The 26,603-nt window shown below is 38.6% G+C and overlaps 1 protein-coding gene across 5 annotated transcripts in view; it reads left to right on the forward strand.

The window, feature by feature from the left end:
* Positions 1-26,603, forward strand: part of ABCC4 (ATP binding cassette subfamily C member 4 (PEL blood group)) — a 151,738-nt gene that overhangs the window by 120,700 nt on the left and 4,435 nt on the right. For 3 of the 5 annotated variants that reach the window (XM_080606013.1, XM_080606012.1, XM_080606015.1), the window contains 2 exons: positions 6,634-6,739; positions 21,658-21,792. In XM_080606013.1, coding sequence (XP_080462139.1) covers positions 6,634-6,739; positions 21,658-21,792 — 241 coding nt within the window. Of the gene's footprint in view, positions 1-260; positions 6,583-6,633; positions 6,740-14,116; positions 21,637-21,657; positions 21,793-26,603 lie in introns of those variants that run through there. The other 2 variants (XM_080606011.1, XM_080606014.1) reach the window with 2 other exon arrangements.

Consider the following 26,603-nt stretch of genomic DNA (forward strand, 5'->3'; position numbering starts at 1 on the left):
TAAAAAAAAAATCTACCCCTTTCCTCTCTCTTCCACCCCCCAAAAAATGCAAAATTAGAAGGGTAACAAGTGGTTGTAAGCAAAACCATGTGGTTATGAGATGCTGTCCCCTCAGATGGCTCAGATACAAATGTAGATAAAATAGGGGGGAACACGTAAGCTATCCTAAAGACCACAGCAATTGCAAAACAGATTTGGAGGTGTCTAAAGCTAGAGGAGGTACTAATTTATCATTCTTTATTTTGTCTTGTATAACGCAGACCAGCAGAACTTTCCTGAATTCATTCCTGTTTGAACTAGAGTGTACTTCTAGAAGAACATCCAACCTCAATAGAAAAAAATTTCAATGACAACCCTTGTTAAATTGTTCCAATAGCTAAGTACCCCCACTGTTAATTTTTGAAACATTTGAAACGCTGGTGGAAATATTTTGGAAACAATACTGCAAACGTACTGCATCAATTAGTCTGAGCTGAATATATAGTTCCAACAAACTATGGCTTGAGGGAGAACTCAAAGTCCAAAGAGGACAATAACACAGCAAGTCTCTCAAACAGATGCATTAAGGATTTTGTATGTCATCTGGGCGTGACTCATTTTTATAACATCTTGGGGGAGAAGTGGTGCCACTAGGGTAGCTTTGCAGTTCAGCTAGCAGTGTATTTCTAAAACCTTTAGAGAAGTGTTTTCCCTTCTCAGAGGTTCTTTCTTTTTTTTTTTTTTTTACTTTTTTTTTTTCTTTTTTGACTATTAGTTTATTTTTGTCTAAGCACTGATAGATTAACTGTGATTAATCATAGCTGTGGAAATTTAATACCATCTTACTCATCCTCCCTATTTTGGCATCTAACGTGTGTGTTCTCAACTTGCACTATCCATTTAATTGATCTTGATTAATGTGCGCTGCAATATATATTATAATAAGGTAAATGTTTGTTTGTATCAACTCTAGGCATAACAATAAAAATAATAACTTGGAACTTCTCCTTTGAATTCAGTTTGCATTACAGTCATTATTACCTTTTCCTTAATGTGTTGCTAAAACTAGAGCAAAGTATTTTTCAGCTGTGCAATCTGATAGGACGTTCATCAGGAAATGCTGATGTATGTTGCTTAACTGAGCAGTTGGGGAGGCATTTTTGGCATGTAAAGAAAACCTCCTCCTCTTCTGATGCACAACCCCCATACCTGGCACCCTTGTCTCTAGCCTGGCGGCAAGCACACATCATATCAAGCACCTGGGATAGGAAACCATGGGGAGCTGCCGCCGGCTCTGGAGATACTGTTTCTGTTGTTCTGGCTCTTGATCTCTTTACCTCAACCGCTGCTGCAACCATGTCCCTCCTTCAATTCAACCTGGAAGCAAATGTGAGAAGCCAGGGTTTGAGGGTGGGAGGAGGAGAGGGATGGGTGAGATGGCATGAGGCAGTGGATATGACATTTCCCTGGGCCGAGAGACTCTTCACCATGGTTCTCCAGCTTGGCTAGGCCATTCTTGTTTGCTGTTGAGTGAAGCCGAGCAAATGAATAAAAGGAAGGAATTTGGAGTGCATCTTTCTCCCTCCTTTCTACGTCTTCCAGCTCCCATAAGTACCCTTATTATCTCCTCATAGCTACTGGCTGCTCTGCATGCTGCAGGGTTGTCAGAGCTGTTCTAAGAGAGAGGAGGAGCTTGCCATAAAGAAGGTTCTCCTAAGTCAGACTGCTCGCATGTTGTATGCGATGACTGACAGGCATTTAATTTGATGTTATCTTTTTGGTCCTGAAGCCAGAATTCTTATCCCTAAGAATGGAATAATTTTATAGCAGTTAAGTGATTCTGGAAAGTTGTGTGAAAGCTGGAGTAGAAGAGCTGAAAAGTCTTTCTGTAGTTACTTCGGTGGTATATTGAAACAAAATCCCTAGTAACTGAGGCTTTTTCTTTTTTTTCTTCTTTTTTTTCTTTTTTTTTTTCCTTTAATACTAAGTTCAGTGCACTCTGTGTACCGAGTACAGTAATATTTATTAACTTGTATTTTTACTACTTGTAGAGGACACAACCTTTTAGGGCCAGTCCACCGTCACATTTTTACACTGTTTGTTTATTGACGGTGGTTAAAAACAGTCATTGCACATAGTTCAGTTCATTAGTCGGTTTAACCTTGTAAGGTTTAACTTTCTGTTGCATCTAATTGGTATCTGTACTCGTTTCTCTTTTGGAGAAGTTATCATCAAGTGTTGCTTTCTCCGAGGCCACTCAGGAATAGTGTAGTGAGAGATATGCTTCCAGGACAATCCCAGGAGGACATTAAGCTGAAGATAATGACTTATCCAATGTTTCTTTCAAGCGGCTCAGTTGCTTTACACTCAGACTGTATTTATTCTTGCTCTTCAGCCGGTTTTCTTTTTACACAATCAACTAATTCAGGATATACCAGATCTTGGGTTGCTGTGAAACCTGCTCTTAGATCCCCAATCCATGGTGCCAGTGGGACAGCCATACCACCATTTTGTGCTTTCTTATTGTATTGTTCTTTGTAATGGGGAGTATCGTGGTTCCCATTTTCATATTATCAGATTAGGGTTGAGCTTTTGTCATCCAGCAGCCCTGGTTTGGTATTCAGGTTGTCTCTTTGGTTTATAATGTGCCTGAAAGATTATGGGGTTTGATCCACTGAAGTGGACGATGGAATCCCTTGGCACTTGCTTGGCCATTTCATCAGTGTGGGTTGGCAGCCTAAAGGTGCCTACAATCTATGCCCTCAAAAAAGGACAGAAGTTCTGCTTCCTTTGGCACTTTTCTGGAGGGTAGACAGCTCTAACTGGCATGTAACATAGTCTCTGCACCCTGTCAGCACTTATTCTGCATGCAGTTCCATTTCATAGTTAGTCTTAGATTTTCTTGCCTTTCCTACCTTCTCTCCAAGGTACTCTGGAGGTTACTGACAGGGCTTCTGCCTGCCTTCCTAAAAACTATACTTCAAGATCGACCATGAACCTTAGAGAGGATCTGGTCTGGGTCTGCCAGTGGAGATACCTACATGAGATTTCATACTATGATATTTGAAGATTGAGCTGTATTGTCTTTTTGTGATGATAGTCTCATTTTAGAATGTTTGTCGCATCCACAATACGACCAGCAGTTCCTTGTGAGGGATAAGTATATTCAAGAAATATTTGTTTAAGATAATAGATTGATAGTATCTGTAAAAGAATGAGAAATGTTTTCAATTGTAAATGCAGGAAGGGATGGTGCTATAAGGAATGCATGTATTAAAGGCAGGTATAATAAATGAATATAGAGAACAGAGATGTTCAAGGAGTATGCATTCTCCTGAGATAACAGTAGGAATAACCTGAGAGTTGAAAATTGTTTTGAGCTCTTTTAAAAGTTATTTTCAAAATTCCTGAGCAAGCTACAATTCTCTGTGCTCCTCAGTAGCTCTGCAGGAAACCTCACCTTGAGCTTGACTATAGGGAAAGAAAAAGGTTTTCTTTACATTATTCCAGGTAGTATTGAAGCTTTTGTTTCCATTTTTCTATTCAGTGTAGACTATCTCTAACCATTGCAGAGAATGCTGTCTATATAAGCCTCTTCCCTACTGAGTGTTATCATGTGTGGCCCTGATTTTCTCTGTTGAAATAAATAGTAGCCAGGTCATTGAGGTAGCGCTGAGAAGACAGCAAAAAATATATATGTGCGTTAACAATGGGGTGAAAGCACTGGTATTGCTGTGATCTGAACCATACAGATGCTAGTGGAGTGTTAAGGATGCACAACTTCCTTTCCTTAAGGAGACTGTTAACACACAGGGCTGAAGAAATCTGTCATGACTTCTCCTCCTGTCCCTTTCCCTGATTGCACAGCGGCCTTGGTTCAAAAGCAGGAGTTGTGAAACACATACCTCCCACCATGTTCTTTGGTTGCAGAATTACAGGATGGTTGCGGTTGGAAGGCACCTCTGGAGGGCATCTGGTCTAACCCCAGCTCAAGCAGGGCCACTTAGAGCAGGTTGCCCAGGACCATGTCCAGGTGGCTTTTGAAGATCTCCAAGGAGGGAGATTCTCCTACCTCTCTGGGTGACCTGTTCCAGTGCTCAGTCACCTGCACAGTTGAAAAAAACAAGTGTTTCTTGATATTCTGATGGAGCCTCCTGTGTTGCAGTTTGTGCCTTTTGCCTCGTCCTGTCACAGGGCACCCTAAAAAGAGCCTGGCTCCATCTTTGCACCCTCCCTTCAGGTATATGCAGATACTGATAGGATCCTGCCCTGAGCCCTCTCTTCTCCAGGCCAAACAGTCCCATCTCTCTCAGCCATAGGAGAGATGCTCCAGTCCTTTAGTCATCTTTATGCTCCTTTGTTGGACTCTTAGCAGGATGTCCATGTCTCTTTTGTGCTGGGGAACCCAGAACTTGACACAAGTACTGCAGGTGTGGCCTCACCAGCCCTGAGCAGAGAAGGATTTTACTAAATCTTTCCTGTCTCTTCTCTTAGGAAGTAGGAGCATAAAGACCAGGCTATCTCAGACTGAGACCAAGAACCTGGCCCTCTCATTTCCTTAGTGAGCGTTGTTGCTAATAAGTTGTTAGCAGTAGATACAGGAGATGGTCAAGGAAAGAGTCTGCTAGATTCCAAACCTGTCCGGTGGTCCAGGCTGCACTAAGAATTTAGGCAAAGACTGAATTCCTGTCTAAAGAATCATCTCCAGCTCATGACAGAGTTTAAATGTTTCTATCCCCAGTAAGCTTTCACGGGAACTCTTACTTAACTGTTTGTCTTCCTTCTCCCTGATGATTTATCCTGTCATCTGCAGTGATCTGTCTTTTCCTTTGTCATGCCAATTGCTTCAACAGTTTGTAACAGAAGTTCTGATCAGTCCTTAGAAGCACAAAGTTGTGCTTTCTGCTGTAGAAACTTAGTGGTTACTCCATTTCTCCAAGTCATCCTGTTCTTCCAAAGTTATATTTGCCCCCTTTTTATTGTTAGTGCCTCCTGACGTAGTGGCAACAGAACAATTCTTCTTGCTTAACTAATGAGGCAATGTCAAATATTTATCATGTACAGACAGATTCACTGTAGAGTACTATTTCTATCTAAAAAATCATAATTTGTCACAGGAAGACATGCTTTGCTTGAATCTTCGTTCTATTGTATTTGATTTTCAGGTTACTTTTAACAGTTTGAGGCTTTGCAAGCAGCTGCTTGAAGCTAACATGGCTCCCTGAACATATCAGTTTATGCAAATGTATCTCCTTTGTCTTGTACAGCATTTATTATTCTCCAGTCATTATATAAAAGTGCAATATATTGTTTCAGTAGAAATCCTGGAAATGAGACCCGTGCCTTCACACACCTCAATTCTAAGCTGCAGCTTCCCTGGTCCCATTAACCCCAGTATATTTTGAACTGTTTGTGTCTTCCTTTTATCTTGGAAAAGAATTTTAACTTCTGTACCTGCATTCCCACACTGCCTTTTTCTCCACTGTTGCCACTCATCATTTTTTTGATGGGTGACGCACAATATTTGCATAGTCACCTGGCCTGGTTTTGTGTCCAGGTTGGGAACGAAGGCTTCCTCTGCATTGTGGGCTGTCAGGTGCCTGTAGAGGGCATTCATCACCTGATGGCTGCCTATTTCAGGTGCTCTAATTCACCTTCTGGCCATTCCTTTCCTCTTTTCATTGATTCTAAAGTGGACTATGTAGATTTCCAAATTTAAGCCTTACTGCAGTGCTTTAAGTTAGGTGATGTCAGTGCTTCTCCTGTACGTTTAGCTTCTTGAGTAATCTCCAGTTTTATCATTATTGCTGGTCTTTTGCCTTAGTACTTGTTTATACAACTAAAGAATATTTTAGTATCTTTTCTATCTTTCAGTACAGTTACATTTCCTTTTCAGGGTTCTCAGCTTAACTTGTGACATTTTCACATTAACACTGTACTTCAGTGTCTGTGCTCTAGCTTAATTTTCATTCTTTACAAGTCTGATGTTTCTACCTGATACCCTTTCTTAGGTGGCTAATTCATATAGTAGGCTGAGGCTCTTAACTTGAAAGCTTTTATCCCTTTCCTTGGGTTCTGTGGCAGTTAATACTTTTAATTTATGGAGTATGACATTCTGTATTGAAGTTCTTGAGCTACTCTAGTTGTAGTTTCATTTACCAACCAGCTCTGTGATTTAATCCCCTTTTGCAGTTGAAATCAAGAACCTTGGTTAGGGGCTGTCTTGTGTTCAATTCATTTGCAATGAAGGATATTTACTTTCACCATCTTTTCTTCATTGCTTGCACAATGTAAACTTTAAAAGAAAATGACAGTTGAATTTTGGTGTAGAAATCTGTAGGAATATCTAACCCTCCTAATAGGAATGTTGCTTCTGTAATCAAAGCCTGGGAATTTAGTCTCTTGAAGTGAAACCTATTGCTCTGCTTCCAAGAAGAAATTCTTTCCTCCTTAACCATTAGTGGATAGCTTTTGGAGCCATGTTTCATGATAAGCCTCCAAGTCATGTAATATAACGAGAGGAGGAAGCACTGCCATGACTTCGTAAGAATATTTCCTGATATACAGTTATGATGAAGTCATAAAACTTGCCTGTCATTCACTTATCCATGCAAGCATCTTATTTTTGTCTGCACTACTCTTTCTGTGTTTCAGAACAGATGAGTTCATTCAAAAGACGATCCGTGAAAAGTTTGCTCAGTGCACAGTGCTGACCATTGCACACCGCTTGAACACCATTATCGACAGCGACCGGATTATGGTAAGACTTAACTACTTAAATTCTTCATTTTTCTTTTACTGAAAATGAATAATTGTATTTATTCAGCTAACTTTTGATCCAGAAATGGGCAGAAGTTTGTTGTGTTTTGGACTTATCCTACTTATCCTACTTACTGTGATTGGCAAATCATAAAACTGTAGAAGTAATGACCTGAAAAGACTGCTTACATTTTCTGGCTCTGTGGTTTCCAACCTGCGAGGCATAAACACATTGTAGGTAAGGTGCACCAGCAGACTTGAGCAAATAAGCTCTGCCAGTAGTAGTGAGGACACACCCGAGTGGCTCTGGACAGAGTCAGCTGGATTCAGTCAGGTTTATTAATTCAGTCTCGGTGGGCTGAGGGAGGCAGTGACAATAGTTAGTGGTGTGGGATGTGTGAGAAGGAAGTGGTAGAGGTTCTGGGGCAGGAGACGTGGTGGTAAGGAGGCAGCAGCTGCCCTGGGGCAAGGGTGGTGGTGGAAGAAGTGGAACTAGACTGGTGAGGTAATGAACATGGCCAGCTTTCTAAAGCAAGGTTCAAACAGAAAAGATGAAGCACTACCAATCCAGCAGCCTCTGCCATCTTTGTTCCCAACAGAGCAGTGATACTCTCTGCCACTGTGAAACCCTCTCTCTGCCATCATGCCTGCCCCATGATGCGTTGTGCACACATAGAAAATAAAAAATTCTTGCTGATTATTTTCATAAAGGCAATGGTCTTTCATAGGCTCTCAGGAAATCGGGCTGGTTTATGTCCTTGAAATGATGTGCAGTCTGCATTTTTGAATTTTCTGCAGCAGGAACAGGAGCCCATTGGAAACATTTTCTTCACAGTCAGTTAATGAAGCGACTGACATAGTGGGCAAAGCATGTTCATGAGTGCAACTCAAATTTAGCTGTGCTTCATGCAGAAGTTACCCTTATCCTCTCAATGGTAACCCTAAAATATTTATGAAGCTTTTGTTATGTTAAAATGAAGCTTGTTAATTCTTTCAGTGCCTTTTTTTTTTCTAATTGGATGCCCAAAACATCTTAAAATCTGTGATTGAGGTACAATGGTTGCCCAAAGTATGCAAAATGAAACAATTGGATCTACTGAGGTGAGTGGTATTCTGAAGAATAGAATAGAGCAGATTGTGAACTGAGTGATCATAGTTTACGTACAAAGAGAGAAACCAGCAGAACTGCCATAATAAGTTTTATAATTGCAAGCATTTAAGGTATAATAAATAAATATTTTCTTCACTGGTGAATACCTCCCCACAAGTCTAATGGATATGTTGGTGTTCTCTACAACTAAAGTGAACAAAAGACTTGTGAGGAAACAACTGTGACCTAATTAATGGCTGTGTGTGTTTGTTAGCTGTCCAAAGGGATTTCTGTGGGTTTTGGTTCATTAACTACAATTAACATGTTATGCACAGAATACTCTTTCCATGAAGATGTTTTCTTAGTATTACCTTTAAAATCATGCAATTGAAATGAAAACTAGTTGTTCTTATGTACTGTTTTTGCTAAAATCATTTGAATAAGGCATTAAAATTGCAAATCACTCTTCTCCCCAAACTGTTTTGTATTATTGCCAATGGTATAACTACTCTGTTGAATTTTTAGAGCCAGTATCTTATTTTTGACCTTATGTTTTTTCAGTTTAGCCACTATTAAGATTCCTACTTTCTTAAAAGTCCATTTATGTTCATACATTGTCTAATACAGTCTTCATGGAATGGCTTTGATCTCTTTAGAGTATATTAAAGAAGAGATTTCATGGAAGTATACCTTAAGAGTCCACAGTCATTAGTAACTTAAATATTTTTCATTTTTTTACATTGCTTTATTTTGATCTTCTTACAGATTTCTGTGGTTTTAGGGGTGAGAGGAGAGTGAGAAGCATTAGGCAGAAAAAAGAAGGAAACTGGCATGTTGACCCATTAACAAGCTGGTTTTCTTGACATCCTTATTCAGAGTTATTGATTCTGCTTTTAAACAAATCAGAAATATTACGGCATATTTAGAATGATCAGAGTTGTGGCAGGTGTGCTTTTGTTACGCTTTTTAATTACTTGGTTTACTCAGGCATATAACTCCTAGTGGAAATAAACAGAATTTTGGAAGAGTATGAAAAATGTGTTAAAAATATAAGGAACAAGAATATTCCTCTAGAGAACACACAATTAATGAGTGCCATTAACAACCAAAACAGCATTCATGGAAAAATAATCATTTACTTAAATATCAGGAAAATTCAGCAGACTCAGCTAAAAAAGCTGCATATTTTAAAATTTGTCCTCTCAAAATTGTGTATTTTAGTAATTCACAAAATTAACTTTGTGCAGTAAAAATGCCCCAACTGAAGTGCATTGTTTTTCCACTATCATGTGTTATTAAGACTTTTGGGTTTGTTTCTTCTTTAACTGAGACTTCTAGATGTAATAATGCCTTCATTTGTAAGCTGTTCCAAATCTCTGTTACTGGCCGTCCTGGTAAGTTGGATAGAAAATGAGTGAAGAAGAACAAAGATGGAACTTAATAGTTGGAATATTAAGATATTAATATTGTCTTTTGACAAACAATGAGTGAACTCATTTGTCATATGAATTTTGAGCAGACCTATTCAGCTTTCTTGACTTGGTCACAAGTCCAAGCTCATTCCTGAACAAGTATACGTAACCTGAGCATAAACTAGGATTTCCCTCCCTCCCCACTGAATCATTCAGATTGGAATGGACCACAGGAGGTCTCTAGTACAATTTCAGATCAGGTTGCTCAGGGCTTATCCAGTTGGGTCTTGAAAACCTCAAAAGCTGGAGATTCCACAGCCTGTCTGGGCAATCTGCCCCAATGCTTGATTATCTGCCATGAAATCTTTTCTTCCTTATATCCAGTTGAACCTTCCCCTCAGTGTATGGCAAATGTTTCTTGTTTCCCCACTGTACATCTCACTAAAGAGCCTGGCTCTTTTTTCTGAGTAACTTTGTTGTAGGTATGGGAAGATTGCTGTTCAGTCCCCTGAAGTCATCTCTTCTCCAGGATGAACGAACGCTGCTTTGCCAGCCTCTTCTCACAGGGCAAGTGCTCCAGTGCCCTGACCACCCTGGTGACCCTGTTTCAAACTCACACCAATTTATCCTCATCTTTCTTGTTTTAGGGGAAAGATGGTGTTGATACACTGATACCCATGGCACACTGGTTGACTCTTTTTTAGCCTGCCATCTCTCAGGACCCCAGCTCCTTTTCAGCAGAGCTGTTGCCCAGGCACTTACTGGTATTGCTTTGAGGGGGTATGTCCATTCCAGATTCAGGTCTTTGAACGTCCTTTTCAGGACATTCATCTGACCTGTTTCAGTGTCCTGAAGTTCCTGGTAACCTATTCTTTTAGCCTGTCTACATCTGGATCCCCTTGATTGTCATCCCTGCCTTAAGCATATTGACTACAGTCTTCAGTTTGACATTGTCCACATGCTTTTGATGTAATTTGATTTAATTGCTGGTTAAAGTAGAACTTTCCAAAAAGAAAATGTTCATCGTTAGGGTTAATTTAAACATTAAAAAAAAATGAGAACAGAAAATAATTTTTAGAAAGTCATGAGAAAATGTCAAGTTGGATGAGTATGGAAATAGGAACTGAACGTGAACTGTTGCATGTCTGCTCACACCCATTGTAATAACCGGTTCTATTTTAGAAGAAAGCCTACTGGAATAGGAAAAAAAAGGAAGAACAGAATACGTTTTATACAACTGTAGACAAATCTGGCCTCGGGAGTTGTTTTAATTCTCGTTTGTTCCATTCCCAAAACCATACCTCTGGTTTCATAATCCAGGTCACGCCTTAAGAGTATTTCCATTATATCTGTCTCAGTGATAAATACATTTTATCAGAACTTCAAACGCATAAAATCATTGAGGGAAGAGCTGTATTGTGTAATGTGATACTCTCTAACCCAATCACCTCAATGAGTAATACTACATTGCACTTGCATGGGACCTTTCATCTGGAAATTGTAACGCTCTTTACAAACATTAATTAATTAAACTTCAAACACCTGGGTGAGATAGGGAAGTATCCATACAATCTTTGGAACCAAAGTTGGAAAGACTTGTTAAGTCAGGCCATCAAATAATGCTGCCATAAAATTATAATCCAGTGGTTTTCAAACTTTTTTTTTTTTCTCCCGTGCTCTTCAAGAATCTCATAGGACATTTTCTCCCTCGTTTTTCCCCATTTGTTTGAGAACCCAAGTTGTATCTCCTCCCGTCAGGTGCTTGCAGCATCCAATTTTAGCCATTTGGCACAGGCAGACATCCTTCTCCCTGGTAGAGGGGGAGGACAGGAGAAGTACCACAGTTGCCTCTTGTTATGAAGGCAAATCCTGGCAAAAGCTCAGTTCAGGCTTGCTCCAGTAGCCCCTCATTCCACGTGGCTTCCCCACCACCACAACAGCTGCTTCCTTGTCCTTTCCTCACCTTAGAGGGCGAGGGCCTTTTACCTAAATTGCATCTGCAGCTCAGTGAACCCAGCCAGGAGTAGCCTGGGGCAGCTGGGAGGCACCACTCCCAAGACTTCCAAGTGGGATCTCGTAAAATCCCCATCATCCATTCCTCCCCCTCTTCCCTGCTTCCTTCTTCAGGTTGAGAAATACTTTTTAGAAACTGTATTTCTAGAGACGGGGGGAAAGTAGAGGCATACAGAAATTGAGGCTCACTCAGGAACATAGTGAATGCATCTGCCAAGAGTCTCATGCAGTTGTTTGCTCTATATACCATTCTGTGGTCTTTCTACAGGAAAGTCTTAAAGTAGCCAGAACTAGTGCATTTCCCAATGACAAGGATGTTTCTCCACAGAGATTTTTCATATCAGTGTAATGCTTCTTTGAAATGGAAACTCTTTATGCAAGCAGAACTTGATCTAGTAATTAAAAACTCATTCAAATTGGAAGTTTTTGAGGAAGAGAACCATGGGAAGAGATTTGATTTATTTATGGGAAAACCTGTTGTGGTTGCATACTGAAATGACTAATATTCAGGATAACAGTACAATGTACTTCACAGCCAGGCTTGAGTTCCTTTTTTTTGGTCTATGGAAAATTATTTCCCACATCTCTCTGGTACACCTCCCTCATTCAGGTGTTCCTATTTTTGTGACGTTACATTACATTTACCGTGGTGGAACATCTGAGCCTCATAAATGAGGCACTGTGTATAAAACACACTGTAGACATCTAACTGCAGCAGGGCAAATCAGTTCACTGAAATCAGGCAAAAACACCTTGAAGGGAAAGGGGAAACTGCAGGGACATCTGGGCAGTTTGCATAGTGACAGGGGAGTCACCTACAGCTAGACACAACTCTGTGCAGCTGACAACAGAGAATAAGCGTGGGGGAGTCTGAATCTGCAGCCCAGGTAGGAGCAGAGCTCTTGAAAGAGTTCAAGAGCCCAAGCTGCCCTACTGGTAACCTTCATGTGAACTTTTCTCCAGTGGCCCATCTTCAGATGGACGTGTGGAGAATGTAGAAAGGTGCTGGTGTTAGACTAAAATTGATATTACTGAGTTAAAGCTATAAATGCTGTGCTCTGTTGGCTCTTCTCTTGGCTTTTTTGCTACTTGTTTAAGTATCAACACTGGAAAATGAATATGCTTTACGGTAAATCTTAGACATTCTCTTTAGGGGATTAGGTAAGTTATGAGATACAGAAATTTGTAGTCCCAGCTGTAGAACAGTTCTTTGTGAAAACTGTGTGTTACCATTAGTGTTGATGTTCTCATCCTAAGTATGTCTATGTTGGACTTCCTTCGGTGGAGAGCTAACTGCTGTCACATACAGACTCTCAAATGGACAAAATGTCTAAGGCAGGCCAATGGACAAGACCACAGGTATTCCTGGAGCCTCGGATGGTTAAACATGAAGCTTTCTGAAAAGTAGAAAAAGTTAGAGCTGTATTCAGAGCTATTGTTCAGTCCCTCCGCATTCCAGAGTAGGAGATCTGGTAGTGTATTAAGCTGATAAATTTTTTATTCTGTAGCACAGAAGCCAGAAGGGGTTTTAACCTTACATTAGCCCAGTATCCTGAGTCTGATAAAATATTAGTGGATGTTATTTTTGTGCTATTGAAGTCCGTTCTGTTAAAAGAATACACGGAAGCTTCATGGATGACAATGTTTTGAATGGAACCCAAATTTTCAAAACTAGGAATCAAATCTCTGAAGATACTTAGGTACCAAATTCTTCACTGTAACCGTAAAGTGCCTGTGGATCTGAATCCAGTAATCCACAGTAAAGTTGCTACATTCACATTTGTGCACCTGTTCTCATTATTCAAAAGGAACAAACACTAATATAACTCCATTTCTGACTGAGCCTCTGTCTTGAGAGGCTCAAATACAGACTAAGGAATATTAGAACTAAATGTTATTACTTTTTTTTATAATTCAACTTAAGAAAAATCCCAGCTGGTGTGGACCAAAGTCTCCTGAGTTAAGAGATGCGACAGTAAGAACATGAAAGATAGTCACAGAAGTCATAGAAGGGGACTGGTGTGGAGCAGAAGGCTGAAGTTAATGGTGCTAGCTGAGGCGCTTTGCACAGGGATAGGGAAAGAATACTTGGTCTAGGATAAATGAATATTGGTATCCTACAAAAACATTGTTTGTATATATGTATTCTGTAAGGTGACAGATAAATGGTCTGGATGTCCGGATTTTCAAAAAGAGCAAATGTGATAATTTAGGAAAGGTCTCAACACTTAACTGTAAGGGCTGGTGAAATATTTTAGGGACACTTCTGAGGGCAATTCCACCGGACCCTGGATGTGAATAATACCGATGTACCTGCTTGGCTATTGACTGTGTTGACCCATCTGTACAGCTGATGGAGAGCAAAGGCTGTGGGAACCTTTAGGTTTCTCCTTTCATTTGGTAACTCAAGACTTGCAGAGTTTCTGGAAGAGCTGAACGATAACAAGTGATTTTTCAGTAATAATCAGTTTCGGTTTTGATCTGAACAGAGCCCATTCCCACAGTTCCCAGATGCTCTGAAACTGGGTTGATATTTAGCAATCCAGAAGGGAAAAAACAGATCCATCCATGTTCTTGCTTGGAATTCAGTAATTCACCTCAGAAAATATCAACAGTGAACGCCTTATTTTCAAACCTGAGTAATTTATGCATCTTTACCATTGAAAGAGGATATCATCTTGATGTTTAGTCCGAGTTTGCATATAATACTTAGTTATGAGCCATGTATGAGCAAGTGTTGTCAACTGAAATAAAGTACATCTACGATAGCTGTAAATATCACACCTGGCCCAGCTGTCTCTAAAACAAGTCAACATCCCAATGATCTTGAGAAGGTACTAACATTGTTGATTCTCTTTGACAGTTTGAAGCCACACCTCTCCAAAATGTTGTCATCTTTAAGACAGTTCTTAAAAGCTGCTCCCAGTTTCAAGAGGGCTGCCCAACAAGATTCTTCTTTTGCCTAAATAAAACAACTAATTACCGAGGCAGTACTTCAGCTGGGAGCATTCAAATGAAGAGCTGGATTTGAATTACTGCAGGAAGTGAAGCCAATGTTTGATGAACCTTGATCTCTCATTCTGTCAGGCATTTGCGTGTGAATGTATTTCCATCAGTATAAAGACAGGACAGTCAGATCATCTTTCTTTAAAGACAGTGGTATGTAATGCAGAGCGTACTAGAAATGCTAACACATCATCAGAGGATGATTTTTTGCTCTCTCAGAAAAACTGTATTGTTGTTTAGAAGCAAATTAGCGCTGGACATGTTGGTGGCTGATGCTTTGAGCAGAGCGTTTCTGATAAGGTAAAACTGGGTGCATGGCTGCTGAGCCACAAGTTCATTGTCATCAGAAACTGATAAATCCAGGTGAGATGCCCGGTCATCTGCACCAATATTCCTTAGCCTTTTGAAAACTACAATATCTTTGTTATTTATCTGACTTCCTATGACCCTCAAAAGCTTTATTAGAGAGTGGGTTTTCTTAAGCAGGAATATATCTTCTATCACTTCATGGCCATGTTTGAGCCATTCTGCAATCCAGGTTGAGAAATGTGGCTTTACGGTGTTGGAAGCAGTCATTACTGATTGACCAAGGAAGAGTTTTGTCAGCATGTAGAGCTGTTGGTAAGAAGTGGCATGAGGTCTCTTCGCCCTCTCTAAGGGAAAGGTTGAACTCGCACTGGTGTATCAGATGTTTTGAGGTGACTGAACAGCACAAAAAATATTTGCAGTGACTGATTAACAGGTTTCTTTCCTCCAACAAGATACAGTAGGATTTAATATCAAATGATTATCAGCAGAATAAGACTCATTACTACATACATAATTGGTATTTTTTCCCCGCAACATTCCAGTCAGCTTACAGTGGTGTGCAATCTGATGAAGAAAAACAGAAGGGTAGATTTTAAGCCTCTGTGAGAAAAGTAACGATAACTCATATGTAGAACAATTTACCAGCCAGTGTTACATGCTAAATTGTCTCTAAGTGTTAGCTGAAGAATAATTTCGGTTTAAAGAAATACACTGCTTCTGGTTGCTGAACAAGATGTCAGAAATTGCCTTTTCTGTGAGACAGGGGCACATGTCAAATCTCAGAGACCAAGGGCAGACAATGTTGTTACAGCAAAGTGAAACTCTGCTGAGGTGAAATATTTGGAAAGGTTGAAAATAATAATTCATATTACAAAGAGGTAAACACCCAAGTGTGCTCTGCTTTGTTCAGAGAGGAAAAAAAAAGCATACAACTGACATGATATATGAAACATACATTATTTGACATCAAATTTTTCTGGATTTACTTGTAGAGTAACTTGTAACTTTCCTGAAGGAGCTTGGGGAATCCTTATATTAAATCTGAAAACTAAAAAAATGCAAAACAAAAGACAGTCAAACAAAACCCTAGCACCAAAAAGTCAAAATAAAATTAAAAAACATCAAAAAATAATAATTTTTAAAAAATTAAATGGTTCTGGAGTTATGTTTGCAGCTTTTTCAATGTTCTTCGATGTTCACAAACCTGTTCAGATAGGTTGATATTTATAAATGAGTCTTCAGAGAAGTATGTACATGTTTCTGATCTGTTTTGACAAACCCTTATGAGACGGAAGAGACGGAACATGCTTGCATCTGAACTTAATGCCAACTGGGGCACGGGCTGTTGACTCTTTCCCACAAAGCTATGTATTGTCTTGGGTAAATATATTTCTTTTAATATGATGTAACCAGAAGCATCTCCTGAATACTCTTCTCTTCCCAGGAGGAAGAGGATCTTATTGAAGATCATCTTGATGTATGCTCTCTGAGGAAAACATTGTTCAAAGTTGTACTCCTAGCGGAGTTTTGAACTTTAATAATAATTTTGTTGTTTGGTGATGCCTTCTCCAACTCTAAATTAAATCAGATGTATTCCCTAGGAGATAATTTGCTTGAATTATTTTCCTTTTGAATAGGAAATAAAAACATTTATGATCAACTCTTAAATGTCCCATTTTCCCTCTGGCTTTATGGTGAAGATGAACGTGAATAGGAATACTAGTCATTCCTCAATAATAATTGAAATAAATTCCCATGCCCCCCTCTTCTTTAGCTGAACACTTCCAACCTTGGACTTTTTTTTCTCAGAGTGTTTTATAACTATTGTTCTCTTGGTTTGTCTGCTTTTGTTGCTGAAAGTTAGAAAATGCAGGATTTAGAACTTTCTTTCTTGTGTCTATGGATAGCCATAAGTACATGCTGTTTGTTACAGCATTTTTAAGGGTGCATGCTCTTTTTGTGGCTAATGAAGCACTTTTTACCTATATTAATCTACGCAGAAGATTTTAAATTCCCTTACAAAATGAATGCTTGCTTTTCAAAACTCTGTGCAACATAACAGTGTAAGTTAGTTGCAGGAGTCATCAGTCAGAAAAGGTACTGTCCTAGTTCCGCTGCTTAGGTCTATGCAGAAATCTGGATTAGCTTTATGAAGTTTTGTCCTCCTTCATTGTCTTGTTCCTCTCTTTTTGTTGTGAAATGGATCTCAGATTTTGTTTTCACCATTTGATGTTTTTTTTCTCTGTTGTGTGCACACACGTACGCTATTGAATGATAAACAAATGCCAGCATGAAAACAGTCACAGAAATGTATTGGGCATCAAATCTGATCTGGCTAAGAGAGGAATTCTACAGATGAGTAAAGCTCACTTGAAATAGTACTTAAGCCAAATATTTATGTGCAATGCCTAGGAAATATGTTGTTGGTCTGTATTTTCTTTAGCTTTATTGCACCGTTCTTCAGTAGCTCAATTACTAAGCCCTCTCTCCTCTGCCTCCCTGCACAGAATTTGTTCAGAGAGGTCATGGTTAATACTTTAAACTGTGAGGTAGCATAATGGAAATACTGCAAAGTTTGATTTTTGAGGGGTGGACCGAGGTCGCGTGAAGGTAGATAAACAGGCAGGATAGAGAGGAGGCAAAAAACAGACAACTGTTTTGTAGCTGCCAAATCCTATACAAATTTAGTTCAGCAACATTTTTGTGGCATAAGCAAATAGTCCTTCAATGCTAGCTAGAGCTATCATAAACAACACATTTAAATGGCTAATACTCTCTTTTCATGTTTGCTTTTGCAGGTCAGTCAAATTCAAATAGCTTCTTTTCTGGTTTTCTGCCCCTTCCCTGCCATGTTTTCAGTGCCTCTATTTCTGTTATTCTGTTCCTGCACGTCAAAGAAAGTGCTGTCGAAAACTGTCTTGCCTTCTGCAAATCTCACAGCTCTGACGAGCAGTCACTGCCCCAGTCTGTTCAACCCAAATGAAACACTAGATGGAGTGGAATTAGGTGGCATGAGAGGATTTTACTCGAGAACAGTATAGCATCTAAGCCCTATTTCAACATAAAATGTCTCAGTGCTGCTGTAAGGGTAATTTGGATAGCCATAATTAAAGATAGTTTCACCTCAAGCTAGCAGGTGAGTGAATTCCCCTGAATAAGAATATTCCTGCATACTCTCTTTTGCATGGTCACCAGCATCCAACTTTGTAAATTTTGCACTGTTGGAGTTACTCTTTAGTTTGAGAAAATCCTCTTGAAGTCATAAGGATATGAATACAAAGGCAAGAACAGCGCAGGTGAGGTAAAGAGGCTGCCAGTACAAGACAGTGGAGAACCAGTTTACATATGATTGCTTTGGGTTTATAAGATTTCTGTGCTTATTTTATTTTACTTTGCGCTGCTGAAGTATTTCACAGACAGCTAACTCCCACGGGATGATTATGAGGCTATCCTTGGTATACTTGACAAACAGTCAGACTGAAAAGTTGAATGATTTGTCCAAAATCTCCCTGTCTGTCAGCATCTATGTTAAAGTGTGTAATGAAATCACAGTCTGATTTAAAAAAAAAAAAAAAAAGTCCCATGCTCCTTTGTGTGCTCTCTGTAATCAGTGTGCTGATCTGATTTCAGTAGCTACGAGCTTCTCTGGCTTTCTGTATCAAGTTCCACTGGTACAACTGCCTTGGGATGCATCTGGGTTCGATTCAGTCATATTGTACAGTGATAAGGGTTACATGCAAGTTGATCAGAAAGTATGTGGCTAGTAAACACCAGATTCCACCTTTCCTGAATGATCAGCTTGCTTTTTGAAGTCCTAATGATTTTAATTTGGCTTGGAGTCAGTGACTAAGAGTATGCAAAGCATTAGCCAAAGTACCTATTTATTTATTTAAATTTTATCAGCACATATTTCTTCAAAGAATACCTATCTCTTTGTCTAAGCCCTTTTTAATAAATATATAAATATTTAACTACCAAGTAAATCCGCTTAAATTCTCTCTATTGTGTCACAGATGGCAGCGGTTAGTAGAAACAGGTTTTTTCCTTAGTTAATACGGTTTATAGAGTATTCCTGACTTACGAGAGTGATGTTGTCTCTCTGTTTCATTCTTTTTTTTCATTTCAGATTTAAAAAAAGTAACAGGGCTTGTTTTTCCTATGTTTGTTCTGTCTGTTTTCATAACACAAGTTGTTTTTTATTCCCCAAGAAAGGATATGAATAGCTTAATGATTTGTTTAAAATGTGAATGGAATTCTTCTAGACACAAATCGCTCTAACTATCTGTTCATCTTCTGGACTTGGTTGTTTAAAACTTGTCAAGGAAGAATAAATTTTTCCTTTTTCCCCTCCCAGGTTCTTTGGAGGAGAACGATTGTCCATGTTTGTGGTTGTTTCAGATACTTGCTAAATAGAATTCAAATACTGCAGTAATATAAAATAAAAAAACTCCACTTTTTTATTATATTTCTTTACTGGTGAGAGAGACACCATTTAATGAACATGCTTCTCGGTTTGTTTTTGTTTTTTTTTGTTAAGGAGTGGTTACATAATCTAGTGCTGAAAAAAAACTATTCAAGGAACCAGAAATATCCTGTGATGTGGCAGCCCAATTTAATTATTATATAGAATTGTATGCGATAGTTCAGTTTATTGCATTCTTAAGGAAGCTGTCTTTAACTCTGAGTTACTGTAGTATATGAAAGATAGCGATTAAATTTAAATTTACAATGAATCCTTAGTGTATTCAAATTAAATGGGATAGGACTAAGTATACTGAAAAACCTGCATATGCACAAGTGTACCTTTGCAGGTGAAATACTGCATCTATTGAATATTAAATTACTTTATATTGTGCTGTGCAATATTAATGATATTTTAATGTTTTCCACTAGCACTTTCTTCAGCTATATACTGAACAGTATTGGAAATCGCTTGCAAGAAAATCACGGTATATGCTGGGTGCTCAAAGATACCAGCTTTTGACAATAGTTAATAACTTTTTGTAGGTTTCTGGGCATACAATTTATAAAATTGGATGTAACTAAGCTGTTACTGCTCACTTGAGTTATTCTACATTCACATGCGATATACTGAATTGAATCAGAAGTTAAGCAGTGGGAGTCTTTCCCCTGGTGCTTGGTCCTTGGTGTCAAACAATTCAACAGAGATCTCAGCAGCGTGTAATTTTTGCACTAGTGCAGCTGAACGGATCAGCTCAACTGCTCTACATCCTGTGTGTTACGTCTTTAAAGGGGGTCCAGTCTGCCTGTAGATTCTGCTGAGCTCTTGGCCATTAAGATGCTTTGCTTTAATGAGTTGCACAGTCAAATTGCACATTTGGAAATTTCCTCACAGGACTTGGAATTTATCTCCAAGCTTATTGGAGATCCTTCTTCATAACTTTGGAAACTGTTTCTGTTATTTTGGAAGTTGTCCTCATAATACCTTTTATTCATTTCTTTCCTGAAATCAACAGATGCAGCCTTTTAGATATTTTTTTTCTTACAAGTATGTACACTACAATTGTGGCTTTGGTTGTGAGTCCTTGAAGTCCCTCTGTTGTGGCAATATCTTTTTCAACAGTATGCCATGTGTAGTCAGTTCTTTATTTACATAAGAACAAAAATATTTTCTGAATTACTTTTTCTCACACAACCTCTTTTTTTCAACTTCACTGCTCCTACACATGGACTAGAGTACTAAACTTGTAGAGTGAAACCCAAATCTCTTTCTTGAGTCAATACCATTAATTTATAAGCCAGTGAAGTATCTGAGTGTATTGCATTTGTCAATATTGACTTTTCCTTGCTATTGTGTTTCTCGTTCTCTTAGGTTAGTTTAGTTGTACCCGAATCTCCTCTGGTCTAGACTTACCTACATGTTTTTTTGTGTCATTTGCAGCTTTGTCACTTCTCTGATTACTCCTTTTTCTGATGAATAACAGATATGTAGCTACTGCAGAGCACTCTGTTAGCTACCAGTTCCTACCCTTTCAGCTTTCCAAACACCAAAAACGCATTGTTTATTTCTAATCTTTGTTTTCTACCCAAATTCCTTAATAATTTTTGTCCCTTGTAGCATAACTGTTTAGTTACACTGAACACCTTTCTGGAAATGCATATAAAATGTTCCTCCCTTTTCATCTTGTGCATTAAGAATTTTATCGGATTTGTGAGGTACAATTCCCTTTTACTAAAATCATGGTGAACAAATTCTACCTCTTATCTGTGTCTTCTACTTGTGTTTTAATAATTGTTTTGTCTAAATCACTGTCCTATCTAAAATATATAGATGCTAGTCTAAAAGTTCCCTGAGTAATCCCCTGAGGCTCTTCAAAATGTAAGTGCAATATTTGCTACCACGCAGTCCTTAAATAGTCACTAGTATGACAGTATTTTCTTACAGGTTCAATCAGCGTATTCTTAAATTCTTCTAATGGTTTTGACTGTGTATATCCTCTGTGACATACTGACTTAATTTTTAATTTCTCTGTTATTTTTTCCTTCTCCTCTCATTTTCTTGGATACCTATGTCCCTTGTGACATCTGATCTTTTTATCTAGAAAGAATAGGTTATGGGTAAGTATCTTTCTAATACGTAGTTGTCAAAAAAACGATGTGAGAAATTGTGTATTTTTTAGCAACACCCTCAATTTCTTTAATTACATCTTCACCTCGTCTAATCCAAAAGACCTACTTATTCTCCTTTAACCGTCTTGGTGGTTATTGCGTGGTTTATACCTACAGCTGTTTACTTCAGAGCCCATTTTCGGCTTCTTGTTTCGTTCTTACACAATGAATCTGATAATCTGCTTTGTTGGCTTCACAAACATTGTATTTCCATATTCTGCATAACTTTGCATTGAATTCCTATAGGTAGAATGGCTGTAGGGCACTCTAAAATCATACAACAGGTCTATAAACTAAAAAAGTGCCATGCTTGTTTGAAGAGGATATATAATATTTCATTTTCAGGATACAAAATTCATCTTAGCACTTGAGGTGCATACATTCCCCTTTTGCTTATAGTCTCTAACATTTGTTTTTTAATTTCTTATGTTAATAAGTTGATTTCTTCTGATTTAACAGGTTTTAGATGCTGGAAGACTAAAAGAATATGGTGAACCTTACATTTTGCTGCAAGAAAAAGATGGCTTGTTTTACAAAATGGTGCAACAAGTGGGCAAGACTGAAGCAGCTTCTCTGTTTGAAACAGCAAAACGGGTAATTTTAGAAGTGATAATTGAGTTTGTCTCTGCAGTTTGTTTATCACAAGTTAGCATATTCAAGGTTATAGTAGGCATTCCACTATATTTAAGAATCTGTTGGCTTTGCAAGGCTAAGCCGTCATTTTTCGAGCTTTTTTTAGTGGGATACACACAGGCTTCCAAACGATAAGTGTGTTTATATACTGAGTTGAAAGACTATTTGGATTTCTTGCATCCTTATGTATGTACACACACTGATACGTGTAAACAGTATATGACATACACACCTGTGCTGGGCACGTGTCTTACAAAAACGGGCTTTAAAAGCATGTTACGGCTGCAGAATACAGCATTTAGTTCTCTTATTTCTGTATTTTCTAAAAGGCCCATCCAGAGTTAGTCTGAAGTTCAGTACCAGTACATTGTATTGTGGTCACTGGGGGTGCGATCAGTATTGGTTTTTTTGCTTTCTCTTACTTCATTCTTGTACCCTTGCTTTGTTCTGCACATAGGATGAATAGTGCTCAATTAAGAAACAGCTGTTGAATGTTTTGTTGCCTCCTTGTTCCTTACAAGGCTCTGCCTGATTTACTGCTTACTATTCAAATCCTACTCTTGAGTATAGAATTATTAATGTAATTGTGAGCATTCCTCTGGCAATCAAAGTGTTTAAGAAACATCAATGGATTAATTTTCATAATATGCCTCTGAGGTGAGGCTATACCATCTTCACTTTTCAGATGGAAAGCTGAAGCAGAGATAAGAAGATAAAAAAAAAATGACCTGTGATCGAGGAACTCATTTTGACTAGCTTTTGCCTTGTTTTTTTTTTTTCTTTTTTTTTCTTTTGTGATAAGTCAGCATACAATATGTCCAGAGCAAGGTTATATTTTTCTTTCTGCCAATGAAGTTTCAGCATTGCTGCAGCTGAGACTTGCAGTGCTTGGTTTGGGAGCAACTTGATCCATATTCATGTAACTTTACTTAAGTGTACAAGTAAGATACGTATATTAGGGATCTAGTGACCTAAGAGAGTTTCCACACAAGAGGCAAAGGTCTTATGTCTATCCTCTAGGCTTTCTTCTGCTCAAGCTGGTTGATGCACACATAATGGTGACGCAAATTGCAAGCTCTTTCCTGGGGAAAAAAAGGAGAGCATTAGGAAGGAAGCAACACATAAAAAGGCAGGAAACAAAATGGCAGATGCTTTGGCTACTTCCTAGTAAAAATAGACACACGTCTGGCAAGCTGGGAAAGCGTGAAAAATTGTGCAGTCGTGGAGGTTGCGTGCTCATGTATTGAGGCTGTTTTACTGGACATTTTGAAGATCAGGAAAGGTTTCTGTGTCTGTTCATACTCAGCGTTTTGGGTTTTTTTTGAAAGAGTGTTTCAAGTGAAGCTTTGCAGCTGAGAGCATACACTATAAATTCATGTGTGGACTGATTGCAGAACTCAGGAAATAGCTTTGTCCTTAACTAAACGACATAATGAGTCCTGCTGTCCTTACTGCAATGTAGCTTCTTATATTTTATTATTAAAGGGAATGGGTTAGACATGTTTTTTGTGATGTGCATAACAATCTGGAGGTTACATAAATGCTGTTTGAAAGGATGGCTTCTAATTCGTGATACCAGTATTCGTCTGCAAAGCGAAAGCCAGCTTCCTAGGACTTGATCCTTGCAATGGCTAGAGGTGAGGCTGTTCAGCTGTCATGCACAGAGGTTTAGCCATGTCATGCTGTCTCTCCTTCCTTCCTTGCAGCCCTCCCCAGTTGCACAACTGCATTCAAAGATAATTCAAAATATATAAAAATAATTGCCTGATGTTACTTGCCCATATAGTCATCTGCAGTTACCACATCAATGTTACGTGATTTTGTACAGGAAGGGAAGAGATCCAGGAACCAGTCTCTGCTGAAATGTGGTTTGATGAAAAAGTTTGCTAACTCCCAGGCTAGAAGGCAGATACAAGCTTTAGCATCTGCCAAGAATGCAAAGCATGGTGCGTATCCACACTCAGCCCAAAAAAATGGGAATCGAGAGACTATATCTCCATTCAACAGCTACCCAGAAGCACAGTTACAGTTCTTTCTGTTTAAAGGACTCGGACGTTAATTCAAGGATTTCGTTATTGCTGCCCCTTGTGCTTCATGCATATGTTCAGAGAAGTTGCTTAGTCAGAAGAGCCGATTCTGGGGGCTGTTCTTTTTACACCAGTGAGGCTGTTGCATGTACTGCTGCTGGTCTCATACATTCCTCCTGCGGTTACTAAGAACTGTTTTTATGAAGAACAGCTTTTCTCTGTTGCTGAAAAACAGCATGCTGCACATAAAAAGAAGTGGTAATATGGCATATATACATACTTTTCAAAAGGCGTTACAGGAGGTTGCTAAGTAAAATGGCTTGGAACGTGGCCATGCCTTGACAATGATTATATGATTTATTGCATTTTGGACCTGAAGCTTGTGCAGAACAAACTTGTTACCAAGAGCTTTTCTTTCAGTAAGGTGAGACTTCAAATAAATTTTCTGGAACAGTATGGCTTCTGCATATATCCTTTAGGTGCAAATGAGAGGGACTACACACCTCAAATTGGAAGACTAACTTGGGACACCTTTGAAAAAAATTAATTTTCTGGAAAAAAAAAGTCATGGTTATCATAGCTAAGCATTGAAAGATTTAACTATTCAAGATCACCACACTTGCTGAAAACTTAGCTCAGGCTTCTGAATTGATCCAGGCTTGCTCATTGCATGTCTCTTTTGCTCACTCGGTATCCCTGATTTTTTTGCAAATATGAAAGAAAGCAATGCAGGCAAAGCTCAGACTGGAGACTGCTGAGTATATTTTAAGTAGCCCACGAGCTGCAGTGGAGTTGTGCTAGGCATCATGAGACCATATTTTTGTCTTGGTTCAGTTTACAAGAAGCTTATTAGGAGAAAGTCCTGTGGGAAAGTGAGAAATTAAACAGTTAAAAAAACTGCTTAGTTATTCAGATTTAAAAACAAAACACAAAAAACTTGTGTTCTCCATCCTGTTGTAAGCACAGACAGGCTTTTCCACAAGCTTTGGTAGCATCAGGATAGGGCCATTTTTTTGATCAATCCGTTTTTGAATACTTTGAGGGAAAAGTGAGAGTGATTTTATTTTAAAGCTCTGACAGATGTGTAAATATTAAAACACTAGGTGTTATCTGACCGCAGTGATTACTTGTAAGAAGGTTGCAGCTCTGTTGGCAGTGGAAGAAGCTTTATACAAGACTTGAGCATTAGTATCTTGAGGGATTGGGCTCAGGGGAAGAATTGCAATGAGACAGTTGAAAAGCAGCTGCCATTTCATTAGGTCTCTAGTAATGTGCCAAGGTTTTCTGTTAACTTTGAAAAAAAAATCACACTCAGAAGCTACGTTAAAGGTATTCTGGAGTTTTATATTTTAGACTGGGAGAAGGATGGGAACACACCACTGAGGCTGCAGGCTCTGCGGTGTGTGTGCGGCGGGCACCCCAATAACTCTCCTCTGTTGCATCCCATCGGGGCTGGTTCCTGAGGAATTCCTCCACCAGGCCTCCCAGTCCTGCTGTTGGTTCAAATCAGACCTTAATATTCTCTGTAAATTCTGAAGATATGTATATCCCGCGTTTGTGTACACAAAAGGCGACAGTGGTGCTTACTGGGGTGTTTCCATGGAACAGCTATTTCTCTTTTATCCCCCATGTCTTATACGTGCATTCATACATATGAAAAGGACATTATTATCAAACAAACCAAACTTTGTTGACAATGCTCTCGAATATAAATTGGAGAAATATTTCATAAGCTGTAGTCAGAGCAGTATGACTGTGAGACCCAACTCATGACATGTGTCAGCTTCAGAAAGATAGTGTATTTTCTGTTTTTAAAGACTCAAACAAAACTTTTCACATTCTTCTTTGAAAAAAATGCATTTGAAGTCCTTTTTCACCCAAACACATTTTTAGATAAGAGCACACAAGTCTTGACATTATTTCATTTTGTTATGCGCATCTGTCAAGGAACAGAGATATGATACAGCTACTAAAAACTGATGATTGTGGAACAGTGAAACTTGACAGCATTTCATTTCCTTTATGTTCTGATTATACATTTATCAGGAAACCTGTATCTCTTCTAGTTCAGCTAGAAATTGGTAGAATTCAAGAACTCAAAGGCTTGGCAAAGAACTGTCCTATTATTTGGTATCATCTTACATTTTAGAGAAGTTGCTTGGTTGAGTCATTGTTAAAGCTTTTGCTTCTTCTTTCATTATTGTAGCTCACTATCCAGAGATCACGTTTCTATAGGCCCTATAACTGCTCTGCAGCACAAATTAAACGCTGGGATATTTCATACATACACCTCGAAGTTTCAATGGTTGTCAATCATAGTTTGTAAAATATAGGGATTACAACCTGATATTAACATCCAAATCCATTGTGTTCATTTTATGTGTGAAAATGAGAAACCCTTGTGCGGACGCAAGATTTCGCAGCTTCTTTGTCAGCCTGTTTTTAATTTATCTCCATGTTTTGAGCTAGTAAAATGATTTTACTTATCAGTTTAATGTAAAGCGATAAAATATATCTATTTATCTGAATCACCAGGATTTGAGTGGATCTACAGGTTGTGTGGGGTTTTTCTTAGACTTTGTTATAATAAGATCATACAGTAATTTTACTAATTTTTCAGTGACACACAGTTACTGAGTACTCCTAACCTGAAGTTCCTGTTTGGATTCCTTTGGGGCATGTATTTATCTGTTCTGTATTTATCTCCAGAAATTGTATTTTAAACTAAAAGATGTTTCAAGTACA

Source organism: Anser brachyrhynchus (assembly GCF_964034855.1).
Source record: "Anser brachyrhynchus genome assembly, chromosome: 1".
Taxonomy (NCBI): Eukaryota; Metazoa; Chordata; class Aves; order Anseriformes; family Anatidae; genus Anser; species Anser brachyrhynchus.